Source organism: Manis pentadactyla, chromosome 13, assembly GCF_030020395.1.
Source record: "Manis pentadactyla isolate mManPen7 chromosome 13, mManPen7.hap1, whole genome shotgun sequence".
NCBI lineage: Eukaryota > Metazoa > Chordata > Mammalia > Pholidota > Manidae > Manis > Manis pentadactyla.
The window spans coordinates 105,844,962-105,871,584 of NC_080031.1; the positions used below are offsets into that span (position 1 = coordinate 105,844,962).

At 52.0% G+C, this 26,623-nt stretch overlaps 1 protein-coding gene and 1 long non-coding RNA gene across 3 annotated transcripts; one reads left to right on the forward strand and one right to left on the reverse strand.

Annotated features, from left to right (window-relative positions):
* Positions 1-1,541: 1,541 nt before the first annotated feature.
* Positions 1,542-6,491, reverse strand: LOC130680447 (uncharacterized). Of its 2 annotated transcripts, none has more exons than XR_008993478.1 (3): positions 6,156-6,491; positions 5,461-5,625; positions 1,542-1,767 (listed from the first exon to the last, which is right to left on the reverse strand). It is a non-coding gene; the product is annotated as an uncharacterized LOC130680447 (long non-coding RNA). The 2 variants fall into 2 exon arrangements; XR_008993479.1 differs by having other exon boundaries at positions 5,457-5,625.
* Positions 6,492-14,399: 7,908 nt separating this feature from the next.
* POU4F3 (POU class 4 homeobox 3) lies at positions 14,400-16,256 on the forward strand. Its single transcript, XM_036894074.2, has 2 exons — positions 14,400-14,735; positions 15,056-16,256. Exons 1-2 carry the CDS (start codon positions 14,616-14,618, stop codon positions 15,950-15,952), a joined length of 1,017 nt encoding a protein of 338 aa, XP_036749969.1. The 5' UTR covers positions 14,400-14,615; the 3' UTR covers positions 15,953-16,256.
* The last annotated feature ends 10,367 nt before the right edge of the window (positions 16,257-26,623 follow it).

Below are 26,623 nucleotides of genomic sequence, written 5' to 3' on the forward strand. Positions count from 1 at the left end.
GATCAGGGTGCTGCCCGTCTGGCACCTAGGCTGGCATTGTTGGTGAGCGGCTGAGTTCCAGCTGTTTCTGCCTTCCCTGGATTGCTTTTCATTTTAGTTGCCTCTTTCCCAGATAAAGGGAATTTTCAAGAGGCCCAGCCAGTCGTCAAAGAGTCCTATTTTACAAGAAGAGTTGCTTTTTGCAAGGGCGTATTTTTAAAAATTGCATTTCTTTCCTTTCCTTACTTCTTTATATACAGAATCTCTGGGAAGAATTTATACACTGAGGAAAGTTTTTAACTTCATAAAATTTTTTATGGGCTTGGAGTTTATTTACCCTGTAATGTGTGATAGAATTGGGACCACATACGTATTCTCATTTCCTGTACTCTCTTGGAGAACAGATGTTATAATCTTTCTTACGGTAATGATGACTAATAAAAAATACTTAGCATAGACTTCAGCTAACTTTATTTCATAACAACTGGAATTTAGCCCTTCAAAAATAAGAAAAGGTATAGAGAATAAAATCAACCCATGCATCCATCGCCAGCTTAGAAATAAAGCATCATGAAAACAGTTGAACCTCCCAGAGAGATTCTTTACTCCAAACCTCACCCCTACCCCCAGGGGAGATACTATACTGATTCTGGTATGTTTCATTCCCACACATGCCTTGATGCTAGATGTTTACATCAATAGACAATAACAATATTTTGCATGCTTTAAAATACTATGTAAGTGGCATCAAACCAAATGTTTCTTTGGCATCTTTCTGCCAAAAGAAACATGCCATCTTTCTGGGCATGGACTTACTGAACTTATCAGTATATAAAATATATTTTTTTTCCACGAGTACATGGAATTCAAGTTAATTTTTGACTTCAAGCAATACATTTTTCCAGAACTGATTGAGATCCCAAGAGAGGAGGATTCTCCGATCCTCAGACCAGGTGAGATCTCCCTGTTACGGAGATCTCCACACACTCCTCGTCTCTGTAATGTTTAATTGCAGCGCCCTTAATTACTTTTGCTTCTTGATTGAGTACTAAATCATTATGTTTTCCTGTCATGTCTGTCTGCCCTGCCGGAGGTGAGCTCTCTGAGGACAGGGGCCGTGTACATCTGCTCGCTGCTGTAACCGTTACACTGAGGTTCAGTGCCTGGCACAGAGCGGGCAGATAAACAGAGGGCACACTACTGCCCCCAGGATAAATTCAGCTTCCTTAGAGTTAGAGACAAGGTATTTCCCCATCTGGTTCCCTCTGCAGTTTCTGGGCCTGATTCCCGCTCTCCTGTGACCTGCGCCCTGCCTTTTAGTCCTGCTACACCATTTGCGGTTCCTGAACTCTCTCGGGCTTTTTGTTTTCGTAGATCCTGGCCCCTCAGACGGAACCATCTACCCACCTTGGTTAGCCTGTCAAGCTCCTTCTCATACCCCAGTTCCCTTTATCTGGGAAATGGCCCCTCCTCTGGGAAGCCACTGGAAGCAATATTTCAGGCAAATGCTGTGTCCCTTGTTCATGCTCCCACAGCACTGTCAGATTTCTCTAGTATTTTATTCATTCATTTATTGAAAAACATTTACTGTGCTCCTACTATGAGCCAGGCCTTTCTCTGCGTTCTAGAGATACAGAGATGAGCAAGGCAGGGTATCTATTGCTTCCAAATAAGCCAACAGGATCTATGAAGGCACTGAGTGGGGTGAGGGCACGCGTCACTGGCCGTCTTCTGTAGGGAGGGCAGTGGAGGACAGCCGGTCTGAGGAGCTGACATTTGAGCTGAGACCTAGGAAGACATGAACAAGTCAGTCCCGTGAGGGGCTGTGGCAGTATTTTCCAGTATTTTCCCCACACCCTGAGGATAGGAACTGCTTGGAGTTACCTGCTTCCCCAATGCCAGCAAACGGCCACCAAAGTATTTCATGAATGAATGAATGAGCCAAATCATGTTGGCTCAGCATGAACCTCAGTTCACATGAAATATTCACACCAACCCAAACCAGGCCCTTCTCAGGTGCTAATAGCTGTGGGAAGAAAGGAATTCCAGCGAACCCTGTGACCAGGTGACACCCAGGTGCAGAGAGAAAGCCGTCTGCCTTGTTTTGGAGTTTGCCTGCTTAAGTCACCCCATGCGGACACTTAGCACCGGGCCAGCGGCAGGCTTGCTTCTTTGTCACTAACTTGTCATTAACATTTCCACAGCATTAAAGATAATTATCGCCAGTGGAGTGGTGAGCGTATGCCAGGCATGATCTCTCTTAATCCTTATTTCACTCCTATTTTTATCTCGGAGGGAATGGAGACTCACTGAGGCCTTAAGGGTGGCAGAGATAAAGCCAGGTGACAGTGGAGTCCATCTCCCAGGGAAGACTGGGCGCTTGGTCCTCCAGCCCAGAGGTGTGTAACCGGGGCTGTTGCACAAGCCTTCTTAAACCCAGAAGGGCCCTTTGCTTGCTTTAACCTCTGCTGTCGCCATCGAGAAACTCTTAATCATTTTTGAACAAGGGGACCTACATTTCACTTTGCACCAGGCCCTGCAAATTATGTAATTGATCCTGTGCACACCACAGTACGTCCCACAGGAACATACTGGGTGTGGTGAGCGCCCCGAGTTCTGGATAAGGCCGTGTCAACCGCTGTGTGTGTGGCAGCCCAGAGTAAAAACTTTCCTCAAAATCTAGATGTTCAATTCTGAAAACATGTAAATCTTTTTTTTTTTTATTGTAAAAGTAATACAGATGAGTACTAGGAGTAGTAGTCAAGGAGACTATAGTTTTATTTGCATTGGACCATGTTTTAGTAGGGAGAAAGGTAATTATGTTCAGCATATAAAGCTTTGTGTTCTCTGTAGAAACCTTTGAATCCTATTTATGAATTTCCCTATCCTTAGAATGGTTTCTACGTTCCCTCTCCGATGGCTGCCAGAAGAGAGAATCCAAGAATTTGCAGTACCCAGGGGAATTTTTTGTTATACTTTTAGTCTACTTTTGTTCAATTATATGCTCAATCAGCATCTTTGGCTTCTAACTAAAATATTAATTAATACATGTTGTGAAATATTCTTACTCCTCCTGGTAAACATCGCCCTCATTTGGAAAATGTGACTTGGCTTGTATCGTGCATATTTCTTCTGCTGCCCCTACACCCAGCTTATCCGCCTGCAGCCCCCTTCCCTCTGGCGAAGCTGAAACCAGGCCCAGCGGGGCCACCACTTGATCTCCAGGGCCGGTGATCCCTGGGCCCTCTCTCGCCATGAAAAGACTCATATTGTGGATGCTGCAGTGTTGTGGGCTGGTCAGGTAACTTCTGTTACTTAGCAACTTTCTCCTCTTTGTTAAGTCGGGCTGTTCAATCTCCTTAATGAATAAGAGCATCAAGCCAGGTAATTGATGCCTGGACATTTAGCTCATGAATAATTGACCGTCTGGGTAATCCTAGATACATTTCCTCGATCAGATTGTACAGTGGAACAGTCATGTCATAGCCAGTGTCAAGTTGTTTTTCTTTTTTCTTTTTTCTTTTTTGTCTTATTGAGTTTTAGGATGTCAGAAACCTGCTTTCTTGACCCAACGGCTCAGGTGAACAATGGCAGCAGCGATCCTCCCAAAGCTGAGCCATGTTCCTCTTTCCTCCACAAGAGCTCAGCGTTTCCCCTGCAGTCGGGGCTTAGAACTGAGTTTCAGCTCGTCTCATTTATCTTTTCAGGTATCTTTTCCCACATACATCGGGAAGGCAGTGGTCTAAAGGGGAGGAGGGAGATGGGAATCGGATTTCCTGGGCAATGCCAACCACTAACTCTGCAGCTCTAGACCAACCTTCGCTTGTCTGACTTATTTACCCATTCATGCTTTCATTCATTGTACATTTCGAGTGCCTGCTGTGTCAAGCCCTGGAGATCCCATGAGAAGCCAGGCTGGCCTTGTCTGCCTGCATGGAGCTTACGTTCTGTGAAAACACATGGGTGATAAACGGATGAACAAGGAAACGAAGAAGTGATTTTCATAGTGCACATAGTGGCACGTGCTAGGTTGCAAAACAAAAATGGAGTGATGAAAGAGAAAGTGACCAGTGGGACAATGGGGCAGATGGAATAAAATTTGAGTGGGTCGTCAGGGAAGGTCCAAAAGTCTGTCTGATGGAGTGACATTTGAGCTAAGGACTGAGCAGCAAGGAGGAGCCAGCCAGGTGAAGAGATGCAGGACAAGATTTTAGACGGAGGAGCATGAAGGCAAAGGATCCGAGATGGGAACGGGCTTAGCATGTGTGAGGGACAGAAGGAGGGCTATGGGGCCAGGGCAGAACGACAGGGAACACAGGACAAGTGGGCTGGTGCCCACAGTGGCCACTCACCTTTCATACCTTCTAAAACCACAAAACCTGTGTGACTTCCCTTAGTCATGGGGGCCTGAACAAGGGGATACGGATGGAGCCCACCTTTCAAAATAGCTGCCTCACCAATGGTACGGGCAGTGTCATTCTTTGTTTAAAAAAAAAACAAATGTTATCAAAACTCAGCTTGGGTTAATTCATTTATTCCACACACATTTCTTGAGCTCTAGGAAGTATTTGTGACCTGAGGTATATAGAAATGACTAAACTCAAGTCCCTGGGCTCATCGAACTTAACAGTCTATTAGCAAAATAAACAATAAACTAAAAATAAAAGTAAAATACAGGTATAAGGTATATAAGATAATGAGTACTGCGGGGACAAATAAAGGAGAAAGGGGCACGGAAAGTGTGGGAGGGGGCAGGATAGTTGAAATGTTAAGTAGAGTGGTCATGGGAGGCTTTATTGAGAAGAGGACGTCTGAGCTGACACCCGACGTGGGTGTGAAAGTGAGTGTGCTCTGGGGGAGAGGGGTGCAGAGGGAACAGCAAGAGTACCTCTTTTTTTTTTTTTTCAGTAAAACCTCCCTGCCACCAGCCAGCCTCTAGCCTGGGTTGTGTCTCCTTTTATGAGACTTTGTTAAAATACTCATCAGTCTCCTGCTTGAAACCTTTCCCTATGCTTGGAGTAAAATTCAAGTTTCCTACCATGGCTTAAAAGGTCCTGTTTGACCCCTTCACTTCTGCAAACCCATCTCCCTCTCCTCTTGCTGGGCTCCTCGTCTCCAGCGACAGCAGCCTTCTTCCCGATCTTTGCACAGACAGACTCATCTCACCCCAGCCTAGGGCCCAGCATTTAACTTCTCTCTGCCTAGAAACGCTTCCCAGAGGTTGCCACGTGGCGGTTCCTTCTCCTCTCTCAGGGCTTACCAACTCAACCCTCTGGCTGTTTCCTGTCACACAGCCACTCCCGGCTCAGGGCAGTTATCCGAGGCTCGCCAACCAGGAAGACTCACCACTTACTCCACTTACTCACAAAGGATGCGGTCATTTCCTCCTGCCCTGAAACTGGCCCATTACGTGTAACATGCTCTTTGGAGAAAAAGGAGGCTATAAATGTAAAATGAAATTGTAACAGAGTACGCACCTACCATATCGTTAAACAGCCTTTAGAATATGCCATTCACTTCCAGTTCCTTCTATTTACCACCAGACCTGATTTTGAATTTTAGAAGACTCAGTAGCAAATGTACGCAGAAGTCTGTGCACTGCTCAGGATGTAGGACGAAGAGCAGAAGAGACGGAGGAATGGCCATCTGCACAGGAAGAAAGAAGTGTCTGAGAAAAGAGTAAAGAAGAGCTTCCAGGGTCTTTGTATTTAGAATCTACTAGAACTTGGATGCTGACCCCAGAGAAAGTGCCAAAACTTCTTTGTCCTATTTGTTATACTAAGGAATTGTTTGAGAAATATAACAAATGATAGATAAATATACATGGCAAGAAATGGAATGGGGTAGTATTTGTTTTGTTTGTGAAATGGTGAGTTTCAGTAAACAGAAGGCAGCTGTCTGTAAGACCCTTCTCGGCTAATCTGTTACCGTGGCAATGGCAGCGTCAAATTGTGTCAAAAGCTGAAATAATCTTTCATCCCAGTTTACCCAAATATCTTGGAGGACGAGGTCCTGACCACCACCAGCACCACCCAGAGCAGCAATGTCACTTCCCTCTCAGGTCCCATAAATGAATCCACTAGGTCAAAATATCCCAGGGCCCCAGGATGGCATTTCTTCCAGTGGCACTATGTTCAGGGCCATCACAGACAAGCAAAAAACATACACACACTTACCGTCCAGCTCCAGTGGAGTGACTAGGTAGCTGTGCAAGTTTCTTTTAAACCCACTCTTCAGTGGTACTTTATCGTAGCACGGGAGATTAAAGAGCTTTAAAAAGGGAGCTGGACAGCTTTTCCTCAGCAAGGAATGCCTCCCTCTGACGCCCCAAGGAGGAGAAAGGAGTGTGTTTCGATGGGGAGGTTCTGTCCGCCCTACATCTTGACACAGCGCCGCTCAGCGTGGCCTGGCTGGACGGGAGGCCCACGGGAGGAAGACAGCCAAGGTGGCTGCTCCGTGTCCCCCGGCCTGCCCACCCTCCGCCCGCTGCACAAACACACCCTCTCCTCACTTCCAACCACAACCCGGAGCGAGTCAACACTAGTATTTCCAGTTTGGTAGATTTTTTTATTTTTCAAGTTCAGGAGCCCATCAGTTGTGTAGGGCTCAGTGACGATCTTAGGCCGTGACGCCTCTGCAGGCCTGCATGGCGTTTCTGGAGGCAAACCAGCTGGCCTTCCCTGACTTGTTCATCCCTGGGCCTCTCTCCCAGCTTGTAAGGTGTGGCTGCCACAGAGAGCGCCAAAACCATCAATATTTCACAGCCTTAATTAAAGTAAGCCGAGAGCTGTCGGCCTCTGCAACTGGCTTCCTTTTCCAAAACAAGCGCCTGGCGTCTTGAGCAGGGGGCACAGACAGAGAAATGGGAGTTTGGCTAAAGTTGGGGTGGAGGAGGGATGAAGCCCAGTTCATTTACCAGGACCTTGTGGGCTTATAAACCCACTGGATTGGAGTGGTAAATCCCTGGGGCGCTGCCCACAGGACAGAAAGAGGGCAGGGGGCCTCCTCTGGAGCCAACTTTGCCAACTCCTGAAAGGGACTAGAAGTTGGGCAGTTGGAACCACAGCCCACCTTCAAAATGCACCGACCAGTCTAGTAGGAGTTAGCTCTGGGGCCCCAGGGAAGGCTTCTGCACCACCAGGGTGGGGCCGGGGGTGGGGTGGGGATGGTGCAGGTCTCTTTCCGGTGGTTGCGCACCCAGTGCCACCCCACGTGCCCAGGCCAGAGCCGCCATCCAGCCCTGCCCGCAGGAGAGCCTGGAGCCCTGCAATTTATACATCTATTAATTACCTCCAGCATGGAAGAACTGCCTATAAATACTGTGGCACTTCAGATAAAACTTTCATGCAGCTATTTAGATCCTTTAAAATATAAATGATTTCCTCTAAATTTTTTATCATAAATCAGGGCATGGAGCTAGGCGACAAGACGCCGATTCCCCCCCTGATGGGAGCAGAGCCTCTGCTTGTTTTCCCTCTTTCTTTTTCTCTCCTGCCTTTCTTTTCCTTTTTCTTCTTTTTTTTTTTACCTCACCAAGGCTGGCTTCTGGCTCCGCTTCTCTTTGCTGCATCCAGGGGCTTGAGGGGAGGTAAACAAGGGGCAGGACGCTTGACCCCCTTTTCTAGGGGCTGCCCAGTGTGTGTGTGGGACAGCGCGTGGTCTCCCACCGCCACCCTGGGTTCAAATCCTATGGCTGCCACTTATTCCTGTGTGGCCTCGAGGAACACAGGATTTTTTTTGAGCCCTCTGTGAACTAAAGGTAATGATAGTGGTTATAGTGGGTGGGTGTTAAGATTAACTGAGAGAAGGCAGAGAGCCGTGCAGACAAAGGCAGAGCTCAAGAAACAATGAGCTGTGCACCGGTGAGCAAGTCACTCCTCCTCTCTGAACCTCAGGTTCCTTACCTATAAAGAAAAGGTAGAAGGGACAAGTCACTTCCGGGGAGTTACTGTGAACACCGAACAAGAGAACATTGAGTCTAAGCTTATTGAAGCAGGGGCCACGTAGAGCTTGTTCATCACTATACTCCAGCCCAGCGTGTGCTCGGCCCCGAGGAAGTGACCAGCAGGCATGTGGTCAATACATGAAGCGGCAGAGCTCCTGCTCTGCTCTTGGGGCCTTAGAACTTGCTTTCCATCTATGGTGATGGATTTGAACCCTATCCTCTTTCCAAGACCCACTCTTAGAATCTTGACGTATCCATACAGAGGGGGTCTGTGAGCCTGTCCCCAGCCCTCCTGCAGTCATGGCCCAGAGCTCCTGCTTGGTTTGTCCAGGCGTGCAGAGCCGGTTACTAATCCATGTTTGCGCCTAGACTTCCTCCCTGGCTGCCTCTTCACAGCCACGCTGACTGGGTAAGAGAAATGGCCCCATCCCTTGGTCACGGAAGGGATGACAACCAACGAGGCCACATGGGGTTTGACTTGACAACTTTGAACCCTAGGGTGCCTGTGAACCGGAGAAGGCAAAACCGGTCCTCACGTGCCGGGAATGGAACCATGCGTTTACTGAGCCCATATTCTTGAGGACAAACACAGGGCTGGCCAGGCTTCTGCTGCCGCACATGCCCTCAAGTCTAGAGCTCCAAGACAAGGCCGGCGGGACTACACTGGGAGCGCAAAGGGGGACGACGCAAAAGCCAAGCGCTTAGGAAGGTCTCCTGGGTAGTGGCACCTCAGATTCAGACTGTCGGCTCCGATTCTGCCTGAAGCAGGAGACTAAACCCAGGAGGCTGCGGTCTCTCTTCTTCTCTGGACCACCGCGCCCCGAATCCTGCCCAGCCAGTGGAAGCAGACCTCAAATCCTTTCGCTGTGCTGCTTCGACACTCCTGCGGCTGCCCACTCCATGGGGCGAAAGCCAAGGGCCCTGCAGAACCCGGAGCCTGCCTCCTGACTGTCACCCCCCCATGCGCGGCCCCCTCGCCCCGCCGCACCACCCCGGCCTTGCTGCTCTTCCCCAGCGCTAGGCCTGCTCCTTTCGCACCTGCTGTTCCCCTTACTCCCAGTTTCTGTTCCCGGCCTGGGCTCCAAGGCCCGCCTTCCGCTCACGCCCGCGCGCGCTCGGTCCCGGGGCCCTGCTTGGAGCTCCCCGGACAAGCCACCACGACTCCAGGCTGCCCTTCCCATCGCTGTCCTCTGCCGAGGCGCGCGTTCCGGGGGTCGGGGGGTGGTGCTTGAGTGGGGGGCGTCCTGCCCTGCTGGCAGCGGGGACCCGCCTGGAGCACCACTGCCCCGGGGCTGGCGGGGGAGCCCAGGGCGCGGGGAGGGCTCGCGGCGCGTGCCAGTCCCGCCCCGGCGCCCGGCCTGGGCCCCCGGGTCCCTCGGGGCGTCTCGGGTGGTCGGAGCCCGCGCACAATGCGAGCGGCGGCCGGCGGCGGGTCCGGCAGCAGCTGCGCAGGCGGCGGCTCACGTGGGAGGCCCGGGAAAGCGGAGGCAGGCCGGGCGGGCGGCTGCCAGCACCTGGCCGGGCGGCTCCGCCAGCTGCTCCCGCGGCGGCAGGTTGAGTTCGGGCGCCCCGCCGGGCCGTCTCCGCTGCACCCCCTCGCCTCCCCCCTCTCCCAGGTGCAGCGCGGCCCGGGCGGGAGGTGGGTTGGCGGCTGCTGGCTCCGCCGGGCGGCCTCTACCGGAAGCAAGCCTGGAGGCCGGCCAGGCTCCCGGCCTCTGCCGCGGAGGCCTTCTCGCCTTCCAGGAGGAAAGCAAAACCCGGCTCACCGCACCCCCTCAGCCCCCGGGCTTGGGCGGCGGGAAGCTGGTGCCAACCCAGGATGGTGGTTCCAGGCGTCGGCTTGGGTCAGAAGAACCTGTGTCCCCACCCTGCCGTGCTTGGCTGTGTGACCTTGGACAGCTCAGCCTCTCAGGGCCGCAGCCTGCTCGTCTGTGAAATGGAAATGACAATAACCTCACAGGCTTGCTGTGGAGATGCAGGTACACGCAACACTTCTAAAGCACATAGCCCAGAGCCCTGCACACAGGAACCACCCCGCCGATTGCTCTTCCTGTCCACCATCACCACAGACCAGAGTCCTGGAGAGGACATTGTTCATGCACGCATCCACTCAACACAGATCAGTACAGTAAGCCTCTACGTGGGGCCTGGCCTGCAGACACAGGCACCGGGGGGCGCCCAGGGACAGGTAAGACTCACCCTCAGAGGGGACCCAGAGTCTCTGAAGGAGCAGAGACCATAAAACTTCACGTTCTTACCAAGAAATAATAGAGGAAGCTGCAAGAGACTCAAAGACGGAAAACTCTCCCTTCGAGTCTTGGTGAAACTGACATAATTAGGTCAGGTCTTAACAGCAGTAACAGTAATAATTAGTGTCAGGTAACAAGTTTCCAGAGTAAGTTTTTCAAAGTTGAGCACCCCAGATCACCTGGATTCGAATCACAGATGTCTATTAAAAGCACCTTAGTCCTGCAGGAGGAAAGTGACGGGTGAGGGATGCCCTTTATCTTATCTGGACTGTAGTAATGTTCTCCCAGGTATACGTACGTATACCAACATTTACCAAGTCGTACACTTCAAATGTGTGCAGTTTACTGTATGTCACTTACACCCCAACAAAAAGCCATTTGCTGGCTATCAGATTTTCAGTGTCTGTAAAATAGGGAAAATAGTAGCTATCTCATAATTTTGGCATGAAGATTAAGTGTGCAAAGAGTGAATGGATGAAGTGAGATGATATTTTGCTTTGATTCAACCAAAAGCTGCAGTGTCGCACTGTGCCCCTCCCTCTCCTGTACCCACATTCCGTCCATGGGCGTCTCCCTGGATGACTGATAGTGTGGGAGAGGGCGGGGAGGGGCAGGAGGGGCTGTGGCTTGATGACTTGATAGCTGCTTCAGTGGGTACAGGAGAGATCAGTATATTGTTCTTTCTACTTTTGTGTATGTTTGCATTTTCTGTAGCTATAATTAAAAAATAAAGAGTGGCTTCCCATTTCACTGAGGGAAAAAACCAAAAAAAGCACCTTAGTCCTTGTGGTCAAAAATCTCTGGGTGTGGTCCCAGGATGTTGTAATTTGAGAGGCTGCAGATGAAAACCCCTGGCCCCCAGGAAAATGCCTCTGCTCACCCAGCACCCCTACAGGGCTAGTTCTTCTGGGGGACATAATGCTCTGCGTCCTGACTTAGAGTTCCATGTGGCAGTTTTATATCCAGCCTAGACTCTGAGCTCATGAAGCAGTGTGCTTTATGCCTGCAGAACCCACCGCAAGACCCAGCTGTCAGTAGGTATTCTGGAGTGACTGTAAAAGGAAAAAAATGCCCCTTTTAGTGAGTGTCACTTCCATAAACGCCCTTGCGGTCCTAAGACCCTCAGACAGATTTTGTCCTGAACATGGTGTGTGTTTTCATTGTAATTCAGTGCCATGCAGGTGAAGGTGGGGCCTGTGCTCTCAGTTTACCACAGTCCCAAGCTTTCCTTTTATATACCCAGCTAGTTCATTTTACTGGAATTGCCCCTGTCAGAAATTTGCAATTTCTGTAAAGTGTAGAGGATGTTATCAGTTGCGTGGAAGGCTCTCCTTGCAACTGCTTTCCGTATGGTCTTTTCCTCCTCTTGTCTCCAGCCTGTTATCTTCAGGACCTTCTCCGAAAGACTAGTCCCTAAGGATGGGTGTCACCTTACTGCTGGCTGCCTAGGGCTGCTGGTAGACCTTCCTGAATGGAAGGATGGCAAAACCCAGCGAGCACAGGTTCCTGATGTCAGCGTGGTTTTTGATTTGTAATCCTAATCCTGGTGATGCTGGAGTGCGGGCTGGTGAGCTGAGAGTCAGCATCGTAGGCCTTCCGAAGGGGGCCAGTTGGTTTTGCTGGGTGATCCCTGAGTGACCTCTACCCTGGCTAGTATCTCCCAGGCCCCTGAGGGGTCAAAGCCGAGAAGGATGGATGCGGATGACCTCTTCCCTCTGTGTCTGGGGTTCAGCTTCACAGACAGCTAGACATGGAGTGACTGTGGATATAAGGCACCATGTGGCCATGCAATTTACAGATTCTTCTCCAAGGAGGATCTAGTATTCTCACCTTCCCTTTCCCTTTTGCCTTCTACTTTGGGCAGAAAACAGGAATGAATGGTCCTACATGCTGGTGAGTAATAAAATAATGCTTCTGGGCAGCTAAGGGTCCCAGGAGAGAAACTCCTGATTAGCTCAAGAATGAGTTGCATTTAAATTAACCAGAATGGCAGTCTTCTGCTACCACTGGAAACATTTAGCAGTCATCTCATCCAGCCCTCTCTGTGGGTAAACTGAGGCCCAGCCAGAGTCACATAAGGCCCAGTGTTGGAATGCTGTCCCAAACCCAGCCCTCCTGAGGCCCATGGTTCTGGAGCGTATTTTGTATTTCAGGAATCCCACCAGCCCTGCTCTGCGTCCTGTGCGTGAAATCTACATCTTGTCCACTGCAGTGCAAGTTTACAGACAATTTCCTACAGTGGATTCTAGACCAGTGACTGTGAGGGCAGGGATGGAGACTCACATCTGTATGCCAGCGCTCTGCATGGGGTCTGGTGCAAAGCAGGTGCTGCCCTGGAGAAGCAGAGCAAGGGGCCAGGCTGTTCCTGTAGACAAACTATGCTCCAGGGAGGTGACCCTGGCCGCTTCCATTCCCACGTTTTCTCTTTAAGTTGAGGGAGGAAAAAGAGAGGAACATTTATTTCATAATTCCAACCTGCCAGGCATTGCGCCAAGTGCTTATCGCAGTGCACTCCTCACAACTGTCAGTGAAGGAGAAACTGAGAGGTGGAGACGCTTTTGAATCAGAGTGCAGGGCCTGCGCCCCTAAGCATCAGGCTGTGAGGTTCATTGAGCCCTAGGTTCTGTGCTCGGTGCTGTCCTTTCTACTCTAGTTCCAAACGTCTTCACCAGAACCCAGGAAGGCAAATAGTAGCAGAATTCCCATTTTAGAGTGCAGGAAACCGAGGCCCAGAGTTTAGTGAAAGGGCACGCAGGCCTCCCGCACCTGGGCTGGGTCCTTTTTCCCATCCCAGGACGGGACCCAGGAGGGACTGGGGAGGACCCGAGGGTGGGGAAACCGGACCTGGGCAGGGCTTCCTGTTAGGCCAAGAGGTGGTCCCTCCAGCACCCAGGCCAGCACTCCTTACACCCAGCTCCACGTTAACATTCTGGCAAACCAGGTGCCCACACCCGGGCGCAGAGGGCTTAGCCCGCAGGCTGCTCGGATGTTTGAAACCCCCAGGCCGGAGGCTGCGTTCGCCGCGAGGGGGGCTCAGCTGCGCGCAGGGCTTCTCTCTGAACCCGGAGCGCCGCGCGGCCCGCGGCCCCAGAATTCCCCATCCATTATTCACGATGTTTACTAGCGCGGGGAAAGACGACTAGGGAAGAGGGAAGGGAACAGGTCGAGAGCGGGAGGAAGCGGGGGCTGGGCAGTGCTGCCCACGGGGCGCTCGGTCCCGAGAGTTCGGGAAGGAAGACAAAGTAGCCCAGTGGTTAGGGGTCTGGGAAGTTAGACTAGGAGCCAGGCACAGGGCAGACCCCCAGTGAACGCTGGTGGAACGGGCAAGGGAACAGGCAAGCCCGCAAGTGAATGGCTCTGCTCCCAACCAGCTATGCGCAATCTTACCCCCTCTGACCCCCGTTTTCCTCATCTGCAGGGCGGAATAACAGTCCCTGCCCCATAGGGTGAGAGGGTACCACGAGCTAACTCTCTATATTGCCCAGCACAAAAGGGGAGCTAAAAAATCATGGCGAATGGGTCTTACAAGCGTCGGCAACCCAGAGGAAGCGCACGGACCCCCAAGACCTCTGTACAGCTCTTCAGCGAGTTTATTCTGAACACTAGTCAGTAAGCTTCCTTGGACTGGGGGGTCGCGGGAAGGCGGGGCGGGGCAACTAGTCTTTCCGGTGAAGGCAGGACTGGGAAGGCGGCTGCAGGCCCCGTGGGCTGGGCAGGCAGGCACTTCCCCGACCTTCCCTGGCGGGTGGGGGCGGGACGGGGGGCCACCGGGGGTTAAGCTGGCCGCCCCTCACGCTCCCTGGAGCTCGTCTGGGCGCGTGGAGGCGCCTCCTCTCTGCGCGCCGGGGCCGGGCTCCAGTGGACAGCTCGGGCGCGGGGCCAGGAGCGCCCTGGAAATGGGCAGTTTGGCGGCAGCCGGGCCGACAAGGAGTGTGTGTGTGTGTGTGTGTGTGTGTGTGTGTGTGTGTGTGTGTGGAGTAGGGGCAGCTTCCTGGCCCCGCTCAACTCGGGGCTACCCTTCCATCTGGGCAGTGCCAGCTGGGGCAGGGCGGAGAGGTTGGGGGCTTTGGCGGGGGAGGGAAACGTCCACGAAAAGAAGAGAGAATCTGGAGAGTCTCGGGGGCCGGGGCCAGGCGGGGCGGGGCCGACCGGGGAGGCTCGGCCGGGCGCGGGTATAAATGCCGCGGCGGGCGCAGCGGGGCGCGCGGAGAGCTGCCGCCCGGCCTCGCCTCCCTCCCCGGCCGCCCCTGCTCGTGCCCCGCGCGTGAGCACGCCTGCGCGCGCCCGGGCCCTTCCTGGCAGGCGGCGTGTAAGACGAGTGAGGACGCGGGCGGGGAGCGCGAGGGGAGCGCGGGCGCTGAGCGGCGCTCACTTGCAGCGCGGCGGGCGAGCGGGACGAGCCGCTCCATGCCCCTCGCTGCCTCCCTGCCCGGCGCGCGAAGATGATGGCCATGAACGCCAAGCAGCCGTTCGGCATGCACCCGGGGCTCCAGGAGCCCAAGTTCTCCGGCCTGCACCCCGGCTCCGAGGCCATGCGCCGCGTCTGTCTCCCGGCCCCGCAGGTACGTACGTACTGGAGCATAATCACCGCTCTAAGGCACATTTTTTTTTGACAGGCACTCGCTTCATGTTTTTTTCATGTCGCGCAGAACAATCGCCGCTGTCTGAACCCCGCCGCGCGTGTCCCCCGCGCTCTCTCCCGGCGCGCGCGCTCTCACTCGTGTGTCTGATCCGCACGTCTGTTCCCGCGGAGCCTCTGTCTCCGTATTAATTTTTATGACCTGGGCTTTGAGGAGCGGCATCTCAGTTGCTTGAAAATGTGTTGTAATCCTGAGCTGACGGTATTCCCCACTGACCGTGCCGTGCGCCCTCTCGCTTGCAGCTGCAGGGTAATATATTTGGAAGCTTTGATGAGAGCCTGCTGGCGCGCGCCGAAGCTCTGGCGGCGGTGGACATCGTCTCCCACGGCAAGAACCATCCGTTCAAGCCCGACGCCACCTACCATACCATGAGCAGCGTGCCCTGCACGTCCACTTCGTCCACCGTGCCCATCGCCCACCCGGCCGCGCTCACCTCGCACCCGCACCACGCCGTGCACCAGGGCCTCGAGGGCGACCTGCTAGAGCACATCTCGCCCACGCTGAGCGTGAGCGGCTTGGGCGCCCCCGAGCACTCGGTGATGCCGGCGCAGATCCACCCGCACCACCTGGGCGCCATGGGCCACCTGCACCAGGCCATGGGCATGAGCCACGCGCACGCCGTGGCGCCTCACAGCGCCATGCCCGCCTGTCTCAGCGACGTGGAGTCCGACCCGCGAGAGCTCGAGGCCTTCGCCGAGCGCTTCAAGCAGCGGCGCATCAAGCTGGGGGTGACCCAGGCGGACGTGGGCGCGGCTCTGGCCAACCTCAAGATCCCCGGCGTGGGCTCTCTCAGCCAGAGCACCATCTGCAGGTTCGAATCCCTCACGCTGTCGCACAACAACATGATCGCGCTCAAGCCCGTGCTGCAGGCCTGGCTGGAGGAAGCCGAGGCCGCCTACCGAGAGAAAAACAGCAAGCCGGAGCTCTTCAACGGCAGCGAGCGGAAGCGCAAACGCACGTCCATCGCGGCGCCCGAGAAGCGCTCGCTCGAGGCCTACTTCGCCATCCAGCCGCGGCCCTCTTCCGAGAAGATCGCGGCCATCGCCGAGAAACTGGACCTTAAAAAGAACGTGGTGAGGGTCTGGTTCTGCAACCAGAGACAGAAACAAAAACGAATGAAGTACTCGGCTGTCCACTGACTGCGGCGGGCCTCGGCGTCGGGTCGGGAGGGCCGCGTGTGCGTCCCCCCGGAGCGGGGCGGAGGCGGTGATGGGGGACAGGTCAGGCTCCCCCCCCCCCGAGGCCGCAGACTTTCTCCTTTATCCCACCTGGTGGCCTCCGGCCTTCTCTTTCTCTTCTTTCCCTTCTATTTCTACCAGAAAAGTTTTGGCGCTAAGAAAAAAGTCACGCAGGGCCAGGCTTGGAGGGACTGCTGTCCGTGGTGCTGAAAACCACCCTCGAGGGCCGGACTGCGCAATCCAGGGCAGGAGCCCAAATGCACGGGCCCGACCGCACGACCGGGCGGTGAAGCCGCCGCTTGGCTGAGCGTGATTAGACAAGGCCGAAGGGAGGGGAAGGCAGTGGTAAATAATGATACAAAGTCTAACCGGGGCACAAACATGTACTGGAGATTTATTTAGAGTATATAAAATACGTGTATGTTTCGAAAGGATAAGCCTTATATATTCCTTTCCCGGCCTAAATGTTATCCATCTCATCCTTTGGTTTTCTGTAAGTTCTCTAAAGTAGCGTGGATTAGGTTCAGGAAAAGTATGCGGGGTTTTGCTGGCTCCGAGCTGTTCTCTGAGATGAGTTCGGCTCCAGAAAAAGTGGGCCCAATTCGGTGACTGAAAATTTTGGGATCTTGTAGCTGTTTGCAAGCAGCCGCCGGCACCTGATCTGAGGTATCCTCCCCGATATGCTGGCGTCCGAGGGGGTAATCACCGCCAGTGAAGAACGGGGCATTGGTTGGTACAGCTTGGCACCGACTGAGGACTCTCCGACGTACCAGCTCGCCGCTCCGGCCCGGCTCCCAGCGCAGCGCAGAGGCGGCTGCTGAGAAGTCCTAACTTCTCCGAATCATATGCAGGCCCTTCCAACATGTCTCACCTCGTTGCGCTTTTACTATTGTTGTTAGCATCATTCTTGCCTATTATTTATTTAACTCCTCTTCTTTGCATCCCTTTATATGGGTGTCTCTTGGTGGAGGTGCACTTACAGTTTTGGGCAGAAAGAGGGGTCAGATCTTCCTCCTGAACCCTTCTTACTCCAGTTTCTCTGGCACCCCTCACATTTTATCTTTAGTTGCTTTATGTAACTTGCGTGTTGCTGTGTGACCTTTGGTTTCATTTTCCGAATAGATACAAATAAAATATTAAGTATTCTTCTCTCTTACCCCTTGACTTAAGTTCTAAAATAAATGCTTTATTTTTCAACCCGAATCGCAGTACTTTTCTTTCTCAGAGGCTCAGCAGTGCGTCCTGGAAAGGATTTAAAAATGGGACCCCAGAAAGGCTGGGACGTCACTGCCGGCGGGTCCCTGTCCCCTCTCCTCTCGCCCCGCTGCCTCGCCTTCTCACCGGGATCTCTTCCAGGGGGGGTCCCGCCCCGCCATCGCGGCCCCAGGGTTTCAGGGCCTGGCTCTCCGCGCCTCCCCGCGAGCAAGTCCAGCAGCCTTCTCGCCCCACCTCAGCTTGTCTCAGACCGCAGACTTTAAAGCCTGACCGACGGGGGAGAGGAGGCCCCACTATCTCCACTCATTGGCTGGGCGCTCCCGAAGCCAGGTTCTAACTTCTCTGAGCCTCGCTCGCTTCTCTGCAGGATGAAGGTGCTGATGCTTAGCTCACAAGGTTACTCTGGAGACTAAGATGGTTTACTTAAGGCGGCAGTGCTTGGCGCTTACTAGGACACATTGTTGTTTTAGAAGATTCAAAGGGCTAGACAGGAGATGAAAGGGTAAATAAATACAGAGGGGCAGGAAAATGTCCCATTGGGGTCCCTCCAGGATCGCTTCGGAAATCCATTTGGAATTGTCACCCAAGAGATGACTCACTCCACGGTCTGTTTCGGCTTTTCTTTGTGGGTGGGGGGAGAAAAGAGATTTCTGCTTCCAAGACCCCACGTGGCGCCCTGTACATAGTAGGCGCCCAACAGATGCCAGTTCTTCTCTCTCTTTCTCTCTCTCTAAAAGGGGGAGGAAACCTTTTTATTTGTGAGCCACAGAAACACCTTCATTATTTAAAAATGAATGTTCCAAGTCCGGGAGTCGCCTGTACATTTGCCCACTGTGTCTTCAAAGAGCTCTGGGCCATCACATCTGACGCGAAATTCTGAGCAGACAGGGTCTGCTCTCCGCACGGTGCACCCCTCCCCACTGCAAAGCAAGCCTGGGGGTCGCCTCCAGCCCCAGGGCCTCAGCCCCTCGCCCCCGCCTTGCGCAACAGCCCCAGCGATTCCTCCACCTCCCTCTCATTCGGGTGTCCTTTAATAATAAATGCCCTTATGCCATTACATTATATTGTGGGTTTTGAAAATTTAAAATACAGCTGATGCAATATTAATTGCCTATAGTGGTATAAAACACAGGGCCGGAGCCTAGCCGGGCTGCAGAGGAGGCGGCTGTGAGCGTGCCGCGTCGAAGTGAAGCGCTCCAGACAGACGCGCCTTTGCGGGCTGCATAGTTTCCTGCAGGTAAGAGCCCTTGCCTTCTCTGGCTGCGTAAAGAACCCGATATCCGCCTCCATCTCCTTTTTGAAAAGTACCCTCCTGTTATTAAATATACATATAACCTCAAAAGTTTGGGAAACTTTTTTAGGGAGGACTAGGTGAGCCGCCAGAACGCAAGACCTACGTCAGAGTTTGGCCCTGCTAAGTTGTGAGCGGAACCTGCGCTTCTGTGCTCCCGGTCCGCTTCAGGAGCCGGGGGGCTGCTAGCGCGCGCAGGAGTTTTTAACCACTTTGTACCTGCGGGCGGGCGCTGCGGCCGGGTCACCACGGGCCCCACCCTCTCCTGCCCACTGAGCGCGCCGGGTCGGCGCCAGTGCCTCCATGCTCGGGCTCGCTCAGGAAGCAACGGGAGCTGTGTGGTTTCTCCGGAATTGTGCAGTCGCCTCTGCCACTCGTCCTGGGGAGGCAAAGACCTCTCCAACGTTGGGGGCGGGGGGTGAGTAGCAGCCGGTTTGGGGTTCCAACAGGCCTGGGTTGCATCCGGGTGGGCCATTTCCTAGCCCTGTGACCTTGGGCGAGTCACATCGCCTCTCTAAGCCTCTGCTGATGGCTGTAAAACCGCACAAGAATTATTTTTAAGAGTAATTGGAAAGTACTCTGGAGCGAATTTCCTTTCCTCAATCCCACCAACTATCCAAAATTCAGTTCAAGGCCCAGCTGGGAGTTTGTTTAAACTGCACCAGGAGAAAAGGGAGGCCAATGTTCAGGGCTGTTTGTATGGAAAGCTGCATTGGGCGTCTCCAGGTGGGACTTGGAGAGTCGTCTGTAGACCAGGGAGAAGTCCTCTAAGGACCTGGCTGGGTGGAACCAGGGCCTGACCAAGAATATGGGCCCTGTAGACGGAGGCCAGCATGGCTGATGCCCTCGCAAGCAAGAACTCGCATGTAGGAATCCTGAGCTCCTGAGTCTGAGCTGTGTGATCTCTGGCCAAAAGCTTCCTTTCTCTGCCTAAGGTAGTGCCAGTTTTGTTCACTGTTTCATGCCCAGTGCCCACCTCAGGGTCTGGCCTAGAGTGGCAGACAATAGGTATCTGGTGAATGAATGAATGAATGAGGTTTTTGTTTTGTAAAATGAGAGAATCCCTCCCAGCCCTATCAGCTCTGGATTCTGGGGACGGTAGGGACACACAGAGAACCATCAAGATTAGAGAAGCCTCCCTGGGAGCAGTACGCTGCTCAAGGTGGTCTACATCTCAGGCTTCTGTTCAAAGGCAGCCAGTTTCCTTCCTGTTTACATTGAAAGAGGCCTTGCCTCATTGTATGGTGATGGAGCAGGTGCTCTGTGACAGGGGCCCCTGGAACCTAGAGGAGGAATCAGTGGGTGACGGGCCCTGCTGAGTGTGTCTGCCCCGCTCTTCACCCTGCTTTGAGCCTGGGTTATTTTACTTTCCTGCTGAGATGGAAACAACCCTGGTCCGGAGTAGACAGATCTGGGGTAGAAAGTCCCCTCCATCTCTTACTTGAATCAGTGATTTTACCAGACTGAGCCTCGGTGCTCTCAATTGTAAAATTGGGGAAAAAAAGACTATCGTTTGGGATTGCTCCAATGAATGAATGAAATCACATAAGCCCAGGGCATGACACATAGCAGGCACTAAAGGATACTTCGGCTCTTTAAAACATTACTTATATTCAGAAAAGTGAGAGGTAGTGTTTCAGGGGCAAATTCAGAGCTTGGAGTCAGGTAGGATCAACATTTCCCTTTGGGGGCCACAGTTTATTCATTTATAAAGTGAAGGTAAGAGCAGTGCCTCCCGGCTTGCAACGTGGCTGTCAGGGGTAAGACAGCACCACACAGGAAATCTCTGCCCGCTGTTCGCCCCATCTGCGGAGGGGACCATGCGTTCGCCGTCTAGGAGTCCAAGCGCGAACACGCATTTCCGGTGAGAAGCCTGGTCCCAGTCCTCAGATCCTCGAACTCGAGCCTCACCCCCTGCAGAACCGAGGCAAGCCTCACCGTCTGTGATGGAGACTCAGCGCCGAGCTGCCTCGCGAGGGGCGGGCCTCCAGCGCGCAGGGGCGGCGCGTGCACCGCAGTCTCTGGCTCCCTCTACCCGCAGTCCCACCTTTGGGCCCCGGCGCCACAGTGCGTTAGCTGGAGGGCAGAGCGCCTTAAAAGCCCCTCTTTTTAGTCAAGGAGAGCCCGAGGCTTGGAGAGGGCCGGAGGCTCCCAGCTGGCTCCTGTCTTAAGTTGCCCCTTTCCAAAGCCAAGATACCATCCCACACCGTCGTATTCCTATCAGTCCTCATCATCCCTGATAGCGTCCTATTTATTTACTTATTTAGCAGTAAATACTCGCGGGGGGAGCCAGCCCCCCGCTGCTCCCTGGACCTGGCGCGGGGGCGCGCACTGAGGGAGCGCTTCACACGTGTTTGTTGGATAAATGAGTAATAATGATATCTAATATAATAATATCTAATAATAATATCTAAGGGCTTTCTTGTGGCCGGTACTGTACCAAGCACTTTATGCGTATTAATTCATTAATCCTCAAACAACACCATGAGCAGGTACCCTTTTTAATCCCATTCCAGAGGTGAGAACTTGGAGGCACAGAACTTCAGGTAATGTGCCCAGGGCAGGTCGTGACCGTCCGGCGGAAAGATCTGGCAAAATGCCCACCGGAACCCAGGGGAGGCGCGGCCCCGGCAGGCGGGAGGGGCGCGTGGCGCGTGGCGCGGAGGCGCGCAGGGCTCGTCGGGTCCCGCCGAGGACGCGGGGCGCAGGGGTGGCTGGGGTCCGGGCCCTCCGCTCGCTCCGCCCTGCGCGTCTCTCCCGCGTCGGGTCCTGCGCCTCCGCCCCGGGCGGGGGCGTCTGCTCGCGCCCCCTGCGCTCCGCCGGCCTCGGCGCCGGAGCGCCGCCTCCACGGACAGCCCCTCCCCGGCGCCTCCTCCGCGCTGCGGATGGACGGAGCCGCCGCGGCCCCCGGCGGGGAGGAGCCTCGCCTTCGATCGCCCCTGCCGGTCAGGTCAGAGTTCCCGCCGCCCCCCGACGGCGCTTCCGCCCCGCGCGGCTCCCGGGGCTGCCCCGGCGCCTCCGGCGGGCCTCCCTCCCCGCGGCGGCCCGGCGGGGGAGCCCCGGCACGGGGAAGGGAGGGGGAGGCGGGGATGCGCGGCCCGGCCCGGCGCCCCCAGGCCCTCCCGCCCCTGCCTGTCGCCCGCGCGCGCGGTGCTGGTCTCCGTACAGCGCCCGCCCTCCTCGCCGCCCTCCGCCCGGCCCTGCCCTGCCCGGTGCTGGGGGCAAACAGGTGCGGAAAGAGGCTTTTTCTCTCTCGTTCTCGTTTCTTAGGATTTCACACACACACACACACACACACACACACACACACACACACACACACAGCAGGGTTCATCTTGTGAAAATCAAAATTTTGTCGGACTTCTTTATACATGTGTAGGATTAATTCTGTTTTTACTTTGAATTTCATAGTGAGGGGCCATTACCATAATTTCAGGAGGTCTCTGGCCGAACCCCTCTTATCTTGCCTCCCCTCGAAGCGCCTCCCCTCCGCTCACACACCCACATCTGCCCAGCTCCTAACCCAGCATCCCCACCTGCCACAGCACCTCCCACCCCGCCCCCCAGCGCCTGGGGCGTTGCTAGGCAGCTCACCTCTTGGCAGATATAGTTAATGTCCAGTCCTCATAAATCAAGACCATAAAAAGCTTACTTTCATATGCACTCAATTTCTACCAAACCTAAACTAATTGCATAAATTCCTTTAGGCCACTCAGAGCTGCTCTCTGGGTTGGGATCTGATCAATTAGTCATTAGGCACTCCATTAGCTGGGGCTTAAGCTGCCTTATATAAATGTCTCCTGTCAATTTGCTTGTAATTGAATGAATAAAAAAGGGTACAATTATTAGCAGAGGATCAGAATGAGGGGAGGTCAATTTTATTCAAATATTCTAAAACTGTCTTAACTAATAATAATAATAACATTAACAGCAACCATCAGAAGGCATTTAGACACCAGCCACTCCAGGAGCCTCTGTCCATGTGGAGGAAAGCTCTGGCTGGAGACACAACGATTTGAGTGGGTATCTATGCTGTGCCCTCTTGGGAAACTAGCCTCTCTCACCCTCAGCACCTCATTTCTTTACCTGGAAAACGAGTTGGTTGGAGGTGGTTTCCTTTTCATTTTTTAAAAAATAGTTTTGTAGTTTGTCAAAGTAATTGATGCATATAGTTAAAAACTGAATACAGATGGGCACCCCCCTGTACACCCGCAGCCACTTTTAACTGTTTCTTTTGGAAGTTAATTACATGTGTAAATAATATTTTTTGATGCTTTTCTCTCTTTAAAGTTCAAGGTTTATTTCTTAATATTTTGGTTAAATAATACGTGATTCAAATTCAAAAGAACTAGAAGACGTGCAGTGCAAAGTCTTTCTCCCATCCTTGACCCAACTAACCCACTTTCCTTTGTTGAAGGCAAATAACAGTATCAATTTCTTGTGTATATTCCAGGGATATTTTATTGGCTGCCATTTCTTGATTTGTCATTTTCAGTCATTGTGCATTAAGTCCTTGCTATGGTATCAGACAGCTAGAAATGTAATAATTTTAAAAAATCTTCCCACACCAAGAATCTGAGGAAGTTTTATATAAAATCAATAACATAAAAATATGAACTGAATGGGTGGTTTAAAATTCTGATTCTTTTTTTTTTTCGGTTGACCAAAACTTAATTTGATGGTGTGGACACCACTATAAAAACTGCCTACTCATAACGTAAAGAGTGTTTATAGGTTGATTTGTGTTCTATCCCATTTCCTTTCAAATGCCATTTAAAATAGCCTATCTGTTCTTACTGTGGAATTAGACACCATACCTATAATGGAGGCGCCTTTTTCTATCGGATACATCACTTCATACAGCACCTGGTTTTATTAGAGTCTGTTAAAAACATGCCTTCATTCCTTTACCTCTTCCAAGTGAACCCGTTTCTACAGTGAGGCGAGTTTCTCTTCGGTGTACACAGCTGGGACCGGACTGGGGAAGACATTGATGACATCATTTAACAGTCCACCAGGGACGGGGGCTGAGCACCAGAGGGCAGAAGTCCCAGCCGAGCGACCACACGTGAGGGAGCTGGGAGCCTCAGAACATGAATTCTGTTTCTCACAGAGGTCGGAGGTGGCGGTCCTGCCCGACTGCTGGGGGACGCACGGGGGGCCGTTGTTCCAAGGCCGGGAGTGATCTGTATCAATGAGTCCCTCTTGTAGTGGAAGGCATGGATGGGAGGCGTTAACCAGGAGAACTGGCATCACCTCTGGTCGGCATGCCGAGTGCAGGGCACGTGGTACGGTGAGAAAGAACCAGAATGTGCACAAAGAGATCTGAGCTGCAGTAGTTGTTTTGTTCTGTGTGACCTTGACACCTCTATTTACTTCTCAGTGCCTCAGTTTCCCCAACTCTAACTTGAGGAAATTGAATGAGATAGTAGTTCGAGTTTGGTGGGGATTCATGGACTCCCTTGAAAATCTGAGAAAAACAGTTTTCCCAATCCAGAAAAATGCACATTTGTACACTCAATTTTCGCTGACTTTTTAAAGTTCAACCATGAATCCCCTGGGTTCAACTAATGAGTCTATGGGTCCCAGGTCAAGATCCCCTGGACTAGGTCATTAAAGCCTATTCTTAATGTGACTATCTAAATTTATGGTCAGATACCCATAAGAACTGAAAACAGTTTAGCAAACTGGGAAGAACTTTACTGAAGCCAAAAATAAAGTGTCAATTAGAGTGTGAGCCAATTGTCAATAAAGACTCCAAATGGCTTTGGCAAAATTATTTTTCAGATAAATAGTCAGTCTCCCAAGAGACAGTGTAGTGGAGTGAAAAAAGCAGTACATTAGCGGTCAAAATCTAGGATTTTTAAATAACTAGAATTGAGATTTTGAGCTGGGGATTTCCCTGCTCTGGCCCCCTCTTTTTATTTATTTATTATTAAGGTATCATTGATATACAATCTTATGAAGATTTCTCATGAGCAACATTGTGGTTACTACACTCCCCCCAATTCTCAAGACCCCCAACATATCCCATTACAGTCACTGTCCATCAGTGTAGTAAGATGCTACAGAGTCACTACTTGTCTTCTCCATGCTCTACTGCCTTCCCCGTGACCCCCCCTACATTATGTGTGCCAATCATAATGCCCTCAATCCCCTTCTCCCTCCCTCCCCACCCACCCTCCCCAGTCCCTTTCCCTTTGGTAACTGCTAGTCCATTCTTGGGTTCTGTGAGTCTGCTGCTGTTTTGTTCCTTCAGTTTTTGCTTTGTTCTTATACTCCACATATGAGTGAAATCATTTGGTACTTGTCTTTCTCCGCCTGGCTTATTTCACTGAGCATAATACCCTCCAGCTCCATCCATGTTGTTGCAAATGGTAGGATTTGTTTTCTTCTTATGGCTGAATAGTATTCCATTGTGTATATGCACCACATCTGCTTTATCCATTCATCTACCGATGGACATTTAGGTTGCTTCCAAGTCTTGGCTATTGTAAATAGTGCTGTGATAAACATAGGGGTGCATCTGTCTTTTTGAATCTGTGAACTTATTTTCTTTGGGTAAATTCTTAGGAGTGGAATTCCTGGGTCAAATGGTATTTCTGTTTTAATTTTTTGAGGAACCTCCATATTGCTTTCCACAATGGTTGAACTAGTTTGCATTCCCATCAGCAGTGTAGGAGGGTTCCCCTTTCTCTGCATCCTTGCCAGCATTTGTTGTTGCTTGTCTTTGGGATGTTGGCCATCCTAGCTGGTGTGAGGTGATATCTCATTGTGGTTTTAATTTGCATTTCCTTGATGATTAGTGATGTGGAACATCTTTTCATGTGCCTGTTTGGCCCCCTCTTTTCTTATCAGTAAAATGAGAGGGTTGGACTAGATGACTTCTGAGGCTGCCATTATGTGAGCTTATGTGTGTAGGCATTGGCGTGTCTTACATTTGACATGTTTGGGCCTATTGTATTTTCTGTTATGTTTTCAAAAGGATGGTTGTACAATCAATGTAGAACTGGAAGGAGGGGCTACCAAGTGTGGTATCTCCTAGGTTCCAGAAATGAAGCTTCCAAAACCATGTGGCAGAAACACAACCTCCACCTCGTAATGAAAAAATGGAAATACCAACAGTTTGTAAGTTTAAAAATTAAAAGCAGGATGGGTGTAGGAGGCAGGATGAAATTAAAACGTTTTGTTAGACTAAATAGTCCTGGCTCGGCCATGCCAGGTAATCAGCTGGTCTGGGGCGACCCAGCAGGGTGGGAGCAGAGGGGTTGGACGTCTTTGTGGGCTGGGCAGGGTGGCCCTGGGCACCCAAACCAATCCCGGCTCTGGCTGGAATCCATAGATGGGAGAATGTGGACCAGGCTCTGTTCTCTGCTTGCAGATGTTCATTTTCTGCCCTTCTCACTTGGGTTGATGTTTGTAGCTGTGAGCGCTCTCAGCCTTTGAGGGTCTGTGTTATTGGTCATATTGCTCAGATAAAATGATTGTAACTTTGACCACCTATCAACCCTTCCACCTCCAACTTCCCAGTTTCTTCTGTTTCATAGGATCTCCCGCAGTTTTACTGAGATGTAATTGACATATAACATTTTGTAAGTTTAAGGTGTACGACATAATGATTTGAAATTATGAAATGATTACCACAATCAGATTCCATCACTTCATGTATAGTTTATTTTTTTTCCCTTGAGGTAAGAGCTTTTAAGGTCTACTTTCTCAGCAACTTTCAAACATGCAATACTGTATTGTTAACTATGATCTTCATGTTGTACCTTCCATCCTCAGAACTTACTTATTTTATAACTGGAAGTTTGTACCTTTTGACTACCCCCACCTAATTCCCCTGTTCTTAGTTTCTGCTTGGGATTTTCACTGGTGGTATTTCACTATTGCTTAGAGCTTGGGATGGGCAGGCCCTTTGTCTTCCAATGCTGTTAGGCTCTGGAGGGGGAGGGTTGGTATTTCTTGACTGTCATAGGAGGGTTTTTCCATCATAAGAGGAGTTTTAATAGTATTTATTCAAATGCTTTATATTGCCACTGTTAGGCACATAGACTCCTAGAATGTGAGCTGAGAAAGGGTGAGAGGGCCTCTGACTGGGGACAGAAATCCATAGATGAGAGAAT